The sequence below is a fragment of the Hyla sarda genome, chromosome 8, assembly GCF_029499605.1.
Source record: "Hyla sarda isolate aHylSar1 chromosome 8, aHylSar1.hap1, whole genome shotgun sequence".
In the NCBI taxonomy this organism is placed as follows: Eukaryota; Metazoa; Chordata; class Amphibia; order Anura; family Hylidae; genus Hyla; species Hyla sarda.
This window is the reverse complement of record NC_079196.1, coordinates 3,642,598-3,659,261: the sequence shown is the minus strand read 5'-3', so window position 1 is coordinate 3,659,261 and position 16,664 is coordinate 3,642,598. Positions and strand designations below refer to the sequence as shown.

Genomic DNA, 16,664 nt, shown 5'->3' with positions numbered 1-16,664 from the left:
CCTCCCGCTGCCAAGGAAACCAATCAGTACCCCGCAGTCACATTGTGGGGGTGCCGATTGGACAGTTGACAGCCGCCGCTCCTGTCACAAAACCTCTTAAATGCCGACATCAACGTGATCACTGATGTCAGTCATTAACAGTAAGCCCTACCCCCAACAAACTCCTCCCCCATAGTGAGCCTTACCCCAACAAACTCCTCCCCCATAGTGAGCCTCACCTCAACAAACCCCTCCCCCATAGTGAGCCTTACCCCCAACAAACCCCTCCCCATAGTGAGCCTCACCCCAACAAACTCCTCCCCCATAGTGAGCCTCCCCCCAACAAACTCCTCCCCCATAGTGAGCCTCCCCCAACAAACTCCTCCCCCATAGTGAGCCTTACCCCCAACAAAACCCTCCCCATAGTGAGCCTCACCCCAACAAACCCCTCCCCCATAGTGAGCCTTACCCCCAACAAACCCCTCCCCATAGTGAGCCTCACCCTAACAAACTCCTCCCCCATAGTGAGCCTCACCCCCAACAAACTCCGCCCCATGGTGAACCTCACCCCCAACAAACTCCGCCCCATGATGAGCCTCACCCCCAACAAACTCTGCCCCATGGTGAGCCCCCCCCCCCCCATGGGAAGTTACACTCACTGAACCTCATCCTGTTCCTAGAGAAAATGATAACTCCATCCAGAGAGAAGACTTCAATAGGTTAAAGGGAACCATAGGGGGTAAAAAGAAAAAGGCATGACCAGGAGGACTGGCACTGACCCCTACGTAGACAATGGGAGGGGCAATAAAATTCTCACACCCTTTTAAACTGGACAGGGATTTCCATTAAATCTCCAATATGGTGGGAACACGAATGACAAAAGAAGAATGATCCAGGATTAGTAAACACTTCTCCGACATCTGTTGGTCTAAAAACCCTCCTCCCCTCCCCCCTCAGCCAGGTCTAAATATACCCGACCCTCTTCTCCATGATCGCCAGTGACCGCATTTCTTCTTTCTTTCTAATGTGTTTTATTGCTTTGTGATTCCTGTGGGCAGTCACTCCGCAGTGATGAGGGCACTCTGCAGTGATCAGGAGCGGTCACTCCACAGTAATCAGGGGTCGGCACTCCATAGTGATCAGGGGTCGGCACTCCACAGTGATCAGGGGTGGGCACTCTGCAGTGGTCAGGGGCAGTCACTCCGCAGTGATCAGGAGCGGTCACTCCACAGTAATCAGGGGTCGGCACTCCATAGTGATCAGGGGTCGGCACTCCACAGTGATCAGGGGTGGGCACTCTGCAGTGGTCAGGGGCAGTCACTCTGCAGTGATCAGGAGCGGTCACTCCACAGTAATCAGGAGCGGTCACTCCACAGTGATCAGGGGTCGGCACTCCACAGTGATCAGGGGCGGGCACTCTGCAGTGATCAGGAGCGGTCACTCTGCAGTGGTCAGGGGCAGTCACTCTGCAGTGATCAGGAGCGGTCACTCCACAGTAATCAGGAGCGGTCACTCCACAGTGATCAGGGGTCGGCACTCCACAGTGATCAGGGGCGGGCACTCTGCAGTGATCAGGGGTGGGCACTCTGCAGTAATCAGGAGCGGTCACTCCACAGTGATCAGGGACCGGCACTCCGCAGTGATCAGGGGCGGTCACTCCGCAGTGGTCAGGGGTGGGCACTCTGCAGTGATCAGGGGTGGGCACTCTGCAGTAATCAGGAGCGGTCACTCCACAGTGATCAGGGACCGGCACTCCGCAGTGATCAGGGGCGGTCACTCCGCAGTGGTCAGGGGCGGGAACTCTGCAGTGATCAGGGGTGGGCACTCTGCAGTGATCAGGGGCGGGCACTCTGCAGTGATCAGGAGCGGTCACTCCGCAGTAATCAGGGGTGGGCACTCTGCAGTGATCAGGGGTGGGCACTCTGCAGTAATCAGGAGCGGTCACTCCGCAGTGATCAGGGACCGGCACTCCGCAGTGATCAGGGGCGGTCACTCCACAGTAATCAGGGGTGGGCACTCTGCAGTGATCAGGGGCGGTCACTCCGCAGTGGTCAGGGGCGGGCACTCTGCAGTGATCAGGAGCGGTCACTCTGCAGTGGTCAGGGGCAGTCACTCTGCAGTGATCAGGGGCGGGAACTCTGCAGTGATCAGGGGCAGGCACTTTCAGAGATCGGGGTGGGCACTCCGCAGTGATCAGGGGCAGTCACTCTGCAGTAATAAGGGGCGGGCACTTTGCAGTAATCAGGGGCGGTCACTCTGCAGTAATTAGGAGCAGTTACCCCACAGTGATAAGGGGCGGGCACTCTGCGGTGATCAGGGGCGGTCACTCTGCGGTGATCAGGGGCGGTCACTCTGCGGTGATCAGGGGCGGTCACTCTGCGGTGATCAGGGGCGGTCACTCTGCGGTAGTCAGGGGTGGGCACTCCGTGGTAGTCAGGGGCGGGCACTCCGCGGTAGTCAGGGGCGGGCACTCCACAGTGATCAGTCTACACCTCAGCTCTGCTCCGTCTTTAGCAGCATATAGGTAAGTGCAGTGTAATGGGCTCTACCCATGGGTTCTCCACCCCGGTATAACCTTTATAGCCTCTTTTATGACCAGGTGATTATCTGACATTTCTCAGGACCTTTTATTTGCGGGTTGTATTTTAGATGCTGTAATAAGATTGTATTTTGCTGTATACATTTAACAACCCCCAGGAAGACAGAAGGAGGTGGGGGAGGGGATGGGGCGGTATATACCTCCAGGATTACCAGGGCAGGTGCTCGGTGGTCACAGATCTTTAGGATCAGAATGTGCTCATGATATCTCCTCTAAATATAACCTGTCCTGAAATACAGTCTGCTGAGCCTGCGGATTCCTGGCAGCGTCCGGGGTCCTCACGGCCGGGGGGGGGGGGATTCAGCGCCCAGTGATCGGAATCTGCTGCAGCCACATGGAAATGTGCAAACCTCATCTCCTGGACTGTAGGATTGATAAAGCCCTGTCCATACTGCTGCGAAATCACGTGCAATAGAGGAAAACCGAGAAATATCCGCCATATAGTGCAGCTCAGTGCTGGTTATATAGAGAAGATGTTATTACAAGACAGAGGGAGACAATAGAGGCTTAAAGGGGTACTCCACCCTAGACATCCAATATACAAAGTATAAGATGTCTGATCGCTGGGACCCTCCTGGGAGGGGGGGGGGGATCTGCAGAAGAAATCACGAGGGTCCCAGCGATCAGACATCTTATACTTTATATAGGGGATAAGATGTCTAGGGGCGGAGTACTCCATTAATATACATAAAGGGGAACAACATGGTAAGAAGGGATTTATATAGGAGAAAAACTACCACAAGAGGAGATAGTGTAATATAGAGGGGATAGTGTAATATAGAGGGGATAGTGTAATATAGAGGGGATAGTGTAATATAGAGGGGATAGTGTAATATAGAGGAGATAGTGTAATATAGAGGGGATAGTGTAATATAGAGGAGATAGTGTAATAAAGAGGAGATAGTGTAATATAGAGGAGATAGTGTAATATAGAGGGGATAGTGTAATATAGAGGAGATAGTGTAATATAGAGGAGATAGTGTAATATAGAGGGGATAGTGTAATATAGAGGGGATAGTGTAATATAGAGGAGATAGTGTAATATAGAGGGGATAGTGTAATATAGAGGGGATAGTGTAATATAGAGGAGATAGTGTAATATAGAGGGGATAGTGTAATATAGAGGAGATAGTGTAATATAGAGGAGATAGTGTAATATAGAAGAGATAGTGTAATATAGAGGGGATAGTGTAATATAGAGGAGATAGTGTAATATAGAGGGGATAGTGTAATATAGAGGAGATTGTGTAATATAGAGGAGATAGTGTAATATAGAGGGGATAGTGTAATATAGAGGAGATAGTGTAATATAGAAGAGATAGTGTAATATAGAGGGGATAGTGTAATATAGAGGAGATAGTGTAATATAGAGGAGATAGTGTAATATAGAGGGGATAGTGTAATATAGAGGATATAGTGTAATATAGAGGGGATAGTGTAATATAGAGGGGATAGTGTAATATAGAGGAGATAGTGTAATATAGAGGGGATAGTGTAATATAGAGGAGATAGTGTCATATAGAGGGGATAGTGTAATATAGAGGGGATAGTGTAATATAGAGGGGATAGTGTAATATAGAGGGGATAGTGTAATATAGAGGGGATAGTGTAATATAGAGGAGATAGTGTAATATAGAGGGGATAGTGTAATATAGAGGGGATAGTGTAATATAGAGGGGATAGTGTAATGTAGAGGGGATAGTGTAATGTAGAGGAGATAGTGTAATGTAGAGGAGATAGTGTAATGTAGAGGAGATAGTGTAATATAGAGGGGATAGTGTAATATAGAGGAGATAGTGTAATATAGAGGGGATAGTGTAATATAGAGGGGATAGTGTAATATAGAGGGGATAGTGTAATATAGAGGGGATAGTGTAATATAGAGGAGATAGTGTAATATAGAGGGGATAGTGTAATATAGAGGAGATAGTGTAATAAAGAGGAGATAGTGTAATATAGAGGAGATAGTGTAATATAGAGGGGATAGTGTAATATAGAGGAGATAGTGTAATATAGAGGAGATAGTGTAATATAGAGGGGATAGTGTAATATAGAGGGGATAGTGTAATATAGAGGAGATAGTGTAATATAGAGGGGATAGTGTAATATAGAGGAGATAGTGTAATATAGAGGAGATAGTGTAATATAGAAGAGATAGTGTAATATAGAGGGGATAGTGTAATATAGAGGAGATAGTGTAATATAGAGGGGATAGTGTAATATAGAGGGGATAGTGTAATATAGAGGGGATAGTGTAATATAGAGGGGATAGTGTAATATAGAGGAGATAGTGTAATATAGAGGGGATAGTGTAATATAGAGGAGATAGTGTAATAAAGAGGAGATAGTGTAATATAGAGGAGATAGTGTAATATAGAGGGGATAGTGTAATATAGAGGAGATAGTGTAATATAGAGGAGATAGTGTAATATAGAGGGGATAGTGTAATATAGAGGGGATAGTGTAATATAGAGGAGATAGTGTAATATAGAAGAGATAGTGTAATATAGAGGGGATAGTGTAATATAGAGGAGATAGTGTAATATAGAGGGGATAGTGTAATATAGAGGAGATTGTGTAATATAGAGGAGATAGTGTAATATAGAGGGGATAGTGTAATATAGAGGAGATAGTGTAATATAGAAGAGATAGTGTAATATAGAGGGGATAGTGTAATATAGAGGAGATAGTGTAATATAGAGGAGATAGTGTAATATAGAGGGGATAGTGTAATATAGAGGATATAGTGTAATATAGAGGGGATAGTGTAATATAGAGGGGATAGTGTAATATAGAGGAGATAGTGTAATATAGAGGGGATAGTGTAATATAGAGGAGATAGTGTCATATAGAGGGGATAGTGTAATATAGAGGGGATAGTGTAATATAGAGGGGATAGTGTAATATAGAGGGGATAGTGTAATATAGAGGGGATAGTGTAATATAGAGGAGATAGTGTAATATAGAGGGGATAGTGTAATATAGAGGGGATAGTGTAATATAGAGGGGATAGTGTAATGTAGAGGGGATAGTGTAATGTAGAGGAGATAGTGTAATGTAGAGGAGATAGTGTAATATAGAGGGGATAGTGTAATATAGAGGAGATAGTGTAATATAGAGGGGATAGTGTAATATAGAGGGGATAGTGTAATATAGAGGAGATAGTGTAATATAGAGGGGATAGTGTAATATAGAGGAGATAGTGTAATATAGAGGAGATAGTGTAATATAGAGGAGATAGTGTAATATAGAGGAGATAGTGTAATATATAGAGGAGATAGTGTAATATAGAGGAGATAGTGTAATATAGAGGAGATAGTGTAATATAGAGGGGATAGTGTAATGTAGAGGAGATAGTGTAATGTAGAGGGGATAGTGTAATGTAGAGGGGATAGTGTAATATAGAGGAGATAGTGTAATATAGAGGGGATAGTGTAATATAGAGGAGATAGTGTAATATAGAGGGGATAGTGTAATATAGAGGGGATAGTGTAATATAGAGGGGATAGTGTAATATAGAGGAGATAGTGTAATATAGAGGAGATAGTGTAATATAGAGGAGATAGTGTAATATAGAGGGGATAGTGTAATATAGAGGAGATAGTGTAATATAGAGGGGATAGTGTAATATAGAGGAGATAGTGTAATATAGAGGGGATAGTGTAATGTAGAGGAGATAGTGTAATGTAGAGGAGATAGTGTAATATAGAGGGGATAGTGTAATATAGAGGGGATAGTGTAATATAGAGGAGATTGTGTAATATAGAGGGGATAGTGTAATAAGAGGAGATAGTGTAATATAGAGGAGATAGTGTAATATAGAGGGGATAGTGTAATATAGAGGGGATAGTGTAATATAGAGGGGATAGTGTAATATAGAGGAGATAGTGTAATATAGAGGGGATAGTGTAATATAGAGGGGATAGTGTAATATAGAGGAGATAGTGTAATATAGAGGAGATAGTGTAATATAGAGGAGATAGTGTAATATATAGAGGAGATAGTGTAATATAGAGGAGATAGTGTAATATAGAGGGGATAGTGTAATATAGAGGGGAAAGTTTTCTGCAGTAATATCAGGAAGTATTACTTTACTGAGAGAGTAGTGGATGCATGGAATAGCCTTCCTGCAGAGATGGTCGCTGCAAATACAGTGAAGGAGTTTAAACATGCATGGGAGAAGCATAAGGCTATCCTTCATATAAGATAGGGATAAGGCTATCCTTCATATAAGATAGAGATAGGTATAAGGCTATTCTTCATATAAGATAGGGATAGGTATAAGGCTATCCTACATATAAGATAGGGATAGGTATAAGACTATCCTTCATATAAGATAGAGATAGATATAAGGCTATTCTTCATATAAGATAGGGATAGGTATAAGGCTCCTTCATATAAGATAGAGATAGGTATAAGGCTATCCTTCATATAAGATAGGGATAGGTATAAGCCTATCCTTCATATAAGATAGAGATAGGTATAAGGCTATCCTTCATATAAGATAGAGATAGGTATAAGGCTATCCTTCATATAAGATAGAGATAGGTATAAGGCGATCCTTCATATAAGATAGAGATAGGTATAAGGCTATCCTTCATATAAGATAGAGATAGGTATAAGGCTATCCTTCATATAAGATAGAGATAGGTATAAGGCTATCCTTCATGTAAGATAGAGATAGGTATAAGGCTATCCTTCATATAAGATAGTGATAGAGGTAAGGCTATCCTTCATATAAGATAGGGATAGGTATAAGGCTATCCTTCATATAAGATAGAGAAAGGTATAAGGCTATCCTTCATATAAGATAGAGATAGGTGTAAGGCTATCCTACATATAAGATAGAGATAGGTATAAGGCTATCCTTCATATAAGATAGGGATAGGTGTAAGGCTATCCTTCATATAAGATAGAGATAGGTAGAAGGCTATCCTTCATATAAGATAGAGATAGGTGTAAGGCTATCCTTCATATAAGATAGGGATAGGTATAAGGCTATCCTTCATATAATATAGAGATAGGTATAAGGTTATCCTTTATATAAGATAGAGATAGGTATAAGGCTATCCTTCATATAAGATAGAGATAGGTATAAGGCTATCCTTCATATAAGATAGAGATAGGTATAAGGCTCCTTCATATAAGATAGAGATAGGTATAAGGCTATCCTTCATATAAGATAGGGATAGATATAAGGATATCCTTCATATAAGATAGGGATAGGTATAAGGCTATCCTTCATATAAGATAGGGATAGGTATAAGGCTATCCTACATATAAGATAGAGATAGGTGTAAGGCTATCCTTCATATAAGATAGAGATAGGAATAAGGCTCCTTCATATAAGATAGAGATAGGAATAAGGCTCCTTCATATAAGATAGGGATAGGTATAAGGCTCCTACATATAATATAGAGATAGGTATAAGGCTATCCTTCATATAAGATAGAGATAGGAATAAGGCTCCTTCATATAAGATAGGGATAGGTATAAGGCTATCCTTCATATAAGATAGAGATAGGTATAAGGCTATCCTTCATATAAGATAGAGATAGGTATAAGGCTCCTTCATATAAGATAGAGATAGGTATAAGGCTATCCTTCATATAAGATAGGGATAGATATAAGGATATCCTTCATATAAGATAGGGATAGGTATAAGGCTATCCTTCATATAAGATAGGGATAGATATAAGGATATCCTTCATATAAGATAGGGATAGGTATAAGGCTATCCTTCATATAAGATAGAGATAGGTGTAAGGCTATCCTTCATATAAGATAGAGATAGGAATAAGGCTCCTTCATATAAGATAGAGATAGGAATAAGGCTCCTTCATATAAGATAGGGATAGGTATAAGGCTCCTACATATAATATAGAGATAGGTATAAGGCTATCCTTCATATAAGATAGAGATAGGAATAAGGCTCCTTCATATAAGATAGAGATAGGAATAAGGCTCCTTCATATAAGATAGGGATAGGTATAAGGCTATTCTTCATATAAGATAGAGATAGGTAGAAGGCTATCCTACATATAAGATAGAGATAGGTATAAGGCGATCCTTCATATAAGATAGGGATAGGTATAAGGCTATACTTCATATAAGATAGAGATAGGAATAAGGCTATCCTTCATATAAGATAGAGATAGGTAGAAGGCTATCCTACATATAAGATAGAGATAGGTATAAGGCGATCCTTCATATAAGATAGGGATAGGTATAAGGCTATTCTTCATATAAGATAGAGATAGGTAGAAGGCTATCCTACATATAAGATAGAGATAGGTATAAGGCGATCCTTCATATAAGATAGGGATAGGTATAAGGCTATACTTCATATAAGATAGAGATAGGTGTAAGGCTATCCTTCATATAAGATAGAGATAGGTATAAGGCTATCCTTCATATAAGATAGAGATAGGTATAAGGCTATCCTTCATATAAGATAGAGATAGGTATAAGGCTATCCTTCATATAAGATAGAGATAGGTATAAGGCTATCCTTCATATAAGATAGAGATAGGTATAAGGCTATCCTTCATATAAGTTAGAGATAGGAATAAGGCTATCCTTCATATAAGATAGAGATAGGTAAAAGGCGATCCTACATATAAGATAGAGATAGGTATAAGGTTATCCTTCATATAAGATAGAGATAGGTATAAGGCTATCCTTCATATAAGATAGAGATAGGTATAAGGCTATCCTACATATAAGATAGAGATAGGTATAAGGCTATCCTTCATATAAGATAGAGATAGGTATAAGGCTATCCTTCATATAAGATAGAGATAGGTAAAAGGCTATCCTTCATATAAGATAGAGATAGGTATAAGGCTATCCTTCATATAAGATATGGATAAGGCTATCCTTCATATAAGACAGGACCAGGGACTATTCAGAATATTGGTCAGACTAGATAGGACGAATGGTTCTTTTCTGCCGTCACCTTTTAGGTCTTTATTAATTTGACTTATTTTGTCCATATTCTTCTCCCCACCTCGGACCCCTGATTATTTCCATTAAATCGTTTCCATAGTAACCAAACAGATACAATGTATAGAAGGGCCGGGTCTGGCTGCTGATTGGCTGCTCCCAGCTCATTAATGTCGGGATGTTTGAAAAGAGACTAAAGGTGATTTATTCCTCGTCCCGAGGTTTTTCCATTGTTACCGATTCGGAGATTTCACAGAAGAAAAGACCAGAGCGGCCGTCATGGAAAATAAACAGACGTCTGTACAGATCCCAGAGACGGGATCAGGGACATTCCTGCTGCAGCACCTCTTTACCCAAGTCATGGATCTGACAGGGTCATCAATCTACGTACATTTTCTCTTAAAGAGATATTCCCATCTGGGACACAGATGACGTATCCCAAGAAATAAACAGCAGCCTAGAACATTGGAACAGATGCTCAGCAGTGAGGTGTCATTACCTGCAGGAATATTGTGCTTAGATCAGTGTTTCCCAACCAGGGTGACTCCAGATGTTGCAAAACTACAACTTCCAGCATGCCCGGACAGCCTTCGGCTGTCCGGGCATGCTGGGGGTTGTAGTTTTGCAACACCTGGAGGCACCTGGTGGGGAAACACTGGCTTAGATACATATTCCTGGCTCTTCTTACAGCACAGGCCTTATGTGAGGGGCAATTTATTTTTTGGGGGGGGCTCCAGAATAGTTCAATGCAAGAACTGATGTATTGAATGACTGGGAGGTGGCGCCACCTACTGGGCACATGTATAAATAACAGGGCCAACTGATTCGATGGAGCTCGGCCTATGGTGGTGTTTTTTTATACCCAGTAAAATGGCATTGCTATAACTGGACAATAATGTAGGGGGGGAATATATATATATATATATATATATATATATATATATATATATTTATTTATATTAGTTAGGAGTAGCCGTATTAGTCCAGTGATGCAAAATCATCTGTAATTGATATACACACACACAAACATTTTTTTAAATATATTTAGAATTCATGCATTCATTTTCTCTACAGTTTCTCCCCCCCCCCCAAAAAAAAAAATTCTTCAATAGAAATCCTTGATAAAAAAAAATAAAAAATGTTTTTTTTTAAATAAATATTTAAATAAATCACACGAATTGTAAAGAAAAGGATGCAGGATTAAAAAAAAAAAGCCTGAGAGTTGTGATACCCAACTACTACTCCCAGCATGCCCTGAATGCTAAAAGACACGTTGGTAGTTTTGCTACATCTGTAGAAATATTGCAACAGTTTAGTTTGGGCATGATGGGAGTTGTAGGTTTGCAACAGCTGGAGCCACGCTGGATGGAAAACACCGATCTAAAAGAATAATCAAGGGCGTTTGTTACTTTTAAGCAACAGCGCCACCTAGAGTAAAGAGCAAGCTTGAGCGCCCTGCATGTAAGGAAGTATTGGAGGGTTTTAACCCATTTTCGTTCAGGGATGGTGGGGACCACCTAAACCCCAGGTCACATATCACCCAAAAACATAAACCAATAAATACTTTATTCCTCTCTGTCCAAATGTATCAGCACTAAAAGCATTTATTACAAACCTACAGAAAAGTCAAATAACGGAGCAAATTGTAACACAGTAACGCTCCCCCCTGCTCCGGCCCCGAACATAAATAAAAACATGATTGGGGGGGGCACATACATTTCATATAAAAGAGTCTGGGAATGGTCAGGAAAATAAGTCGAAAACAGTAGAAAAACGATCACTGCGTCACAAATACATTAAAGGGATTATCCTGGAATTATTTATTTTTTTTATATATCAACTGGCTCCGGAAAGTGAAACAGATTTGTAAATGACTTATTTAAAAAAATCTTAATCCTTCCAATAATTATCAGCTACTGAAGTTGAGTTGTTCTTTTCTGTCTGATAACAGTGCTCTCTGCTGACATCTCTGCTTGTCTCAGGAACTGCACAGAGTAGAAGAGGTTTGCTATGGGGATTTGCTTCTACTCTGGACAGTTCCCGAGACACGTGTCATCAGAGAGCACTTAGACAGAAAAGAACAACTTAATCTTTTCAGTACTTATGAGCTGATGAAGTTAAGATTTTTTGAGAGAAGTAATTTACAAATCTGCTTCATTTTCTGGAGCCAGTTGGGAAAAAAAAAAATAAAAAAAAAAAAAGTTTTTTCCTGGATGACCCCTTTAAGTAAAAGCCATTACATCCCGGGCAGAGATAATCGGCCACGGCAACGTTCTACCCACGGCAGTGAGAGCAGGTTGTGTGTATCTGTGCAGACCGGATACGCTAAAAACCAATTCAGCTCTGCTACATCTGTATCACATGCAGCTCTGTTCGGAAACGCATAAAACTCCAGCAACAGCCAGAGCTGCGGTAACAACTCTGCCATTTGCACAAAATAGAATCCTAGAATACAGCGCGCAGCGGAATATCCCGTGTGAACACGACCTCTCTCAATGCTGCGCAGCAGAGCGTGCTCGGTGCAGTCACTGGACCAGGAGGGGGATGGGCTTTCCAAAATCTTAGGAGCTTTGCAGAATTTTGAATGGTAACATCTCCATCATTTGACATAAATGTAACCAGTGTCAATATAATTTAAAGGGGTACTCCACTGAAATTTTTATTTTTTTTAAATCAACTGATGCCAAAAAGTTAAACAGATTTGTAAACTGCTTCTATTTAAAAATCTTAATCCTTCCAGGACTTATCAGCTGTTGTATGCTCTACAGGAAGTTCTTTTCTTTTTGAATTTCTTCTTTTCTGTCTGACCACAATGCTCTCTGCCGACACCTCTACCAATGTCAGGAACTGTCCAGACTACAAGCAAATGCCCATAGCAAACCTCTCCTGTTCTGGACATAGGTGTCAGAGAGCACTGTGGTCAGACAGAAAAGAAATCCAAAAAGAAAAGAACTTCCTGTGGATCATATAGCAGCTGATAAGTACTGGAAGGGTTAAGATTTTTTTTAAATAGAAGTAATTTACATATTTAAGACCAGTTAAAAAAAAATATATAAATAATTTTTTTTTTCTCCCAGTAGAGCACCCCTTTAAATGTTCAGTAACTTTCTAAGATCTCTGCTTGCTGTCCGTTAAATTGTAACCACCTTATATATCTTTAAAACAATTTGGCTACAACTGTATCCAGTCTAGACTATCCTCTTCAGGATCTCCAACAAACCCTCAGCTCAGTAGAATAGAGTCTGTAGAGGTTTTAAGCCTCTAGATTCCCCAACCAGAGTGCCTCCAGCTGTTGCAAAACAACAACTCCCAGCATGCCCGGACAGCCGTTGGCTGTCCGGGCATGTTGGGAAGTTGTAGTTTTGCAACAAATGAAAGCCACCCTGGCTGGGAAACACTGGTCTACAGATATAAAACAAGAATGTTCTTATTCACTGACAGAAAGCAGAGATCTTGCAAATTGTGAAGAATAGCAAAGTGTATTAGAAAGTTACAGAACGTCTCAGCAGCACTGGGTAAAGGTTACACAAAAGTCAATATTAAAAAATAAAATAAAAAACATGGTACAGGCCACTCCATCTCCTGTGCGCCCCCTAGTGGTAGCCCTTCACTATTGACATATGGAGATGCATATATCAGGGCAGCAATGGAGGATGAAGGAACCCAATCTGCATTGGTGTCCGGAGGCAACAACTCCACCCGAAATATGGTAGAATAAACCCCCCTTAATGGTTCCTGCAGCATCTTACAGACTGATGGGCACAGGCAACTGCCAGCAATGATAAGCTGTGCACGGACCCTGCCGCACACAAGGCACTTGGGACCCTGTTTGGCACAAAAGAAAAAAAAAAAAGGCACAAAAGTTCAGTTTTTTTTTTTTTTAGGAAATGAGGGAGGGGCAGTTCTTTATGCCGCTCTAAAACCATGAAGTGTGAACGCAGACTTAACGTTTCCTATTTTAAAAGACGTCTAAAAGAAATTTCTTATTGAAGTAAAGCTCAATCATTGTTTACTGAATTCGCTACTTTCTAATATACTTTTCATTTCAGTTTCTTAACATTTTCTAGCCCCCCGCTCGCTGACACCGACAGAAAACTTCATCCAGCCGTGTCCAGTCTTAAAGGGGTACTCCACTGAAAAAAAAAAAATAAACTGGTGCCAGAAAGTTAAACAGATTTGTAAATTACTTCTGTTAAAAAAAAAAAAAAAATCTTAATCCTTTCAGTATTTATAAGCTGCTGTATGCTCCACAGGAAGTTGTGTAGTTTCCAGTCTGACCACAGTGCTCTCTACTGCCACCTCTGTCCGTGTCAGGAACTGTCCAGAGCAGGAGAGGTTTGCTATGGGAATTTTCTCCTACTCTGGACAGTTCCTGACATGGACAGAGGTGGCAGTAGAGAGCACTGTGGTCAAACTGGAAAGAACTACACAACTTCCTGTGGAGCATACAGCAGCTGAGAAGTACTGGAAGAATTAAGATTTTTATATAGAAGTAATTTACAAGTCTAACTTTTTTGGCACAAAAAAATAAAATAAAAATAAAATAAAGTTTTCCAGTGGAGTACCCCTTTAACAATGCTCTGTGAGTGCAACGGACCGATACATTGTAACAATTAGGAGAGGCTGAAGATTCTGTAACAACCCCTCAGCTGTATGAGATCTGTAGGGGAGATGGTACAGAAAATCAATTCCTATCAGTGACAGCAAGCAGAGATCCTGAAACTGCTGGAGAATGGAAATACAAAGTAAATGAGAACAATCAGGAGACGAGGACTAAACTTCACATAGAACATGGCTAAAATGACAAGATTCAGGTAAAACAATGTTAAAATGTTCATTACAATCATGATGTGGCCCTGGGATGCAGAGGGATCGGGGCCCGATGATCCGGGAGGGGGGTGGAATGCGTCCGTCGTGTTCTCTACCCCGTCTCCTCCGTACAGTACAAGGAAAGTGCAAGGTAGATTGTTGCGTTTTGGAGCATGTGTCACAATCTCCTTCATATTAACCGCTCGGCCGCCAACGTTCACTAAATCCGGATTAAACCTAAAAATTCTCCCGGTCGGCGCCCGTTCAGGAACAGCGGCTGGAGATGGCACCTCGGGCACGGCACTACTCACGGTCCACATAGCGCACATTGATGGCGCCCGCCGGGCACAGCAGTCCGTGGGTTTTTGGAAGGACACTTTGCGTCTTGGGTGAAGTCTTGATCTGGAATTTCTGGAGGAGCTGAGGGGGAAACGTAACGTTAGATCCAGGATATTCCCCGCGGGGTCTACATTCGGGTTATGGTTCGATATTTACAACTAATTCCACAACGTATCTGTATAATGATCAGAGCGCCACGTGTCTGATCCAGATCTCCTGCATAGGATAGAAATTCTGGATACCTACAGCCACCACTAGGGGAGCTATAGAGCTCACTGCAGACTGATCCACTATATGATGTGTGTAGTGAGGTCTGCGCCCCTGCAGGCCAAAGGAGGAATAGCACCACTAGTACCCACCGCTGAAGAGTCTGTAGGCCAGTTGTCTCCAGCTGAAGCAGAACTACAACTCCCAGCATGCCTAGACCACTGGCCTTCAGACTCTTCAACCCCCCCTTTTATCTTGTCCCGTCTCCCTTATCGGGGGTCCCTGTACCTGTGTGAGCGCCAGGTGGATCTCCAGCTCGGCCACCCTCCTCCCGATGCAGCTGCGGATTCCGTAGCCAAAGGGAATGGAGCCAAAGTTCTCGACTCTGTCCAGGTGGCCGTTCCGTAACCAGCGGCTGGGCTGGAATTCTTCTGCCGTCGGGAAGTAGCCTTCATCGTACGAGGTGGAATAATGGCAGAGCGCCAGCTGGGTCTGGGGGAAAAGAGGAGATCACTGAGTGCACAGGACTACAACCCTCAGCCGCGCCACCGCACAGGACTACAACCCCCAGCCGCGCCACCGCACAGGACTACAACCCCCAGCCGCTCCACCGCACAGGACTACAACCCCCAGCCGCTCCACCGCACAGGACTACAACCCCCAGCCGCGCCACCGCACAGGACTACAACCCCCAGCCGCGCCACCGCACAGGACTACAACCCCCAGCCGCGCCACCGCACAGGACTACAACCCCCAGCCGCGCCACCGCACAGGACTACAACCCCCAGCCGCGCCACCGCACAGGACTACAACCCCCAGCCGCGCCACCGCACAGGACTACAACCCCCAGCCGCGCCACCGCACAGGACTACAACCCCCAGCCGCGCCACCGCACAGGACTACAACCCCTAGCCGCGCCACTGCACAGGACTACAACCCCTAGCCGCGCCACCGCACAGGACTACAACCCCCAGCCGCGCCACCGCACAGGACTACAACCCCCAGCCGCGCCACCACACAGGACTACAACCCCCAGCCGCGCCACTACACAGGACTACAACCCCCAGCCGCGCCACTACACAGGACTACAACCCCCAGCCGCGCCACTACACAGGACTACAACCCCCAGCCGCGCCACTACACAGGACTACAACCCCCAGCCGCGCCACTACACAGGACTACAACCCCCAGCCGCGCCACTACACAGGACTACAACCCCCAGCCGCGCCACTACACAGGACTACAACCCCCAGCCGCTCCACTACACGAACTACAACCCCCAGCCGCTCCACTACACAAGCTTTGATAATCTCCACTATGGACATTTTTATTGGCGCAGCAAAGAGTCTACAGTGATGATGACGACACCTTCCCTCCGATAACAAGATACATTACTATTATCATAAACCACAAGATTCAGAGGCCATGAACCTGTAGATAGCTAGTCCTGATCTCAGCTGAGAAGTGATACAATTGTATCCAGTCTAGACAATGCTCTGTGAGCTAAACATCCTGGACTCCAGACTGATACATTGTACATAGCTAGTCCTGCTCTCAGCTGAGAAGTGATACAATTGTATCCAGTCTAGACAATGCTCTGTGAGCTAAACATCCTGGACTCCAGACTGATACATTGTACATAGCTAGTCCTGATCTCAGCTGAGAAGTGATACAATTGTATCCAGTCTAGACAATGCTCTGTGAGCTAAACATCGTGGACTCCAGACTGATACATTGTACATAGCTAGTCCTGATCTCAGCTGAGAAGTGATACAATTGAATCCAG

At 43.2% G+C, this 16,664-nt stretch overlaps 1 protein-coding gene and 1 long non-coding RNA gene across 2 annotated transcripts in view; one reads left to right on the top strand and one right to left on the bottom strand.

Annotated features, from left to right (window-relative positions):
• Positions 1 to 9,971, top strand: part of LOC130283822 (uncharacterized) — a 30,993-nt gene extending 21,022 nt beyond the window's left edge. The window contains exon 3 of the long non-coding RNA XR_008846856.1: positions 9,627 to 9,971. This is a non-coding gene — a long non-coding RNA (uncharacterized LOC130283822). The remainder of the gene's footprint in view (positions 1 to 9,626) is intronic.
• Positions 9,972 to 13,969: 3,998 nt separating this feature from the next.
• Positions 13,970 to 16,664, bottom strand: part of LOC130284773 (cytochrome P450 27C1-like) — a 9,866-nt gene continuing 7,171 nt past the window's right edge. Inside the window, 2 exon segments of the mRNA XM_056535519.1 lie at positions 13,970 to 14,752; positions 15,167 to 15,389. Of these exon segments, the coding sequence (XP_056391494.1) occupies positions 14,636 to 14,752; positions 15,167 to 15,389 (340 nt within the window). The 3' untranslated portion in view covers positions 13,970 to 14,635.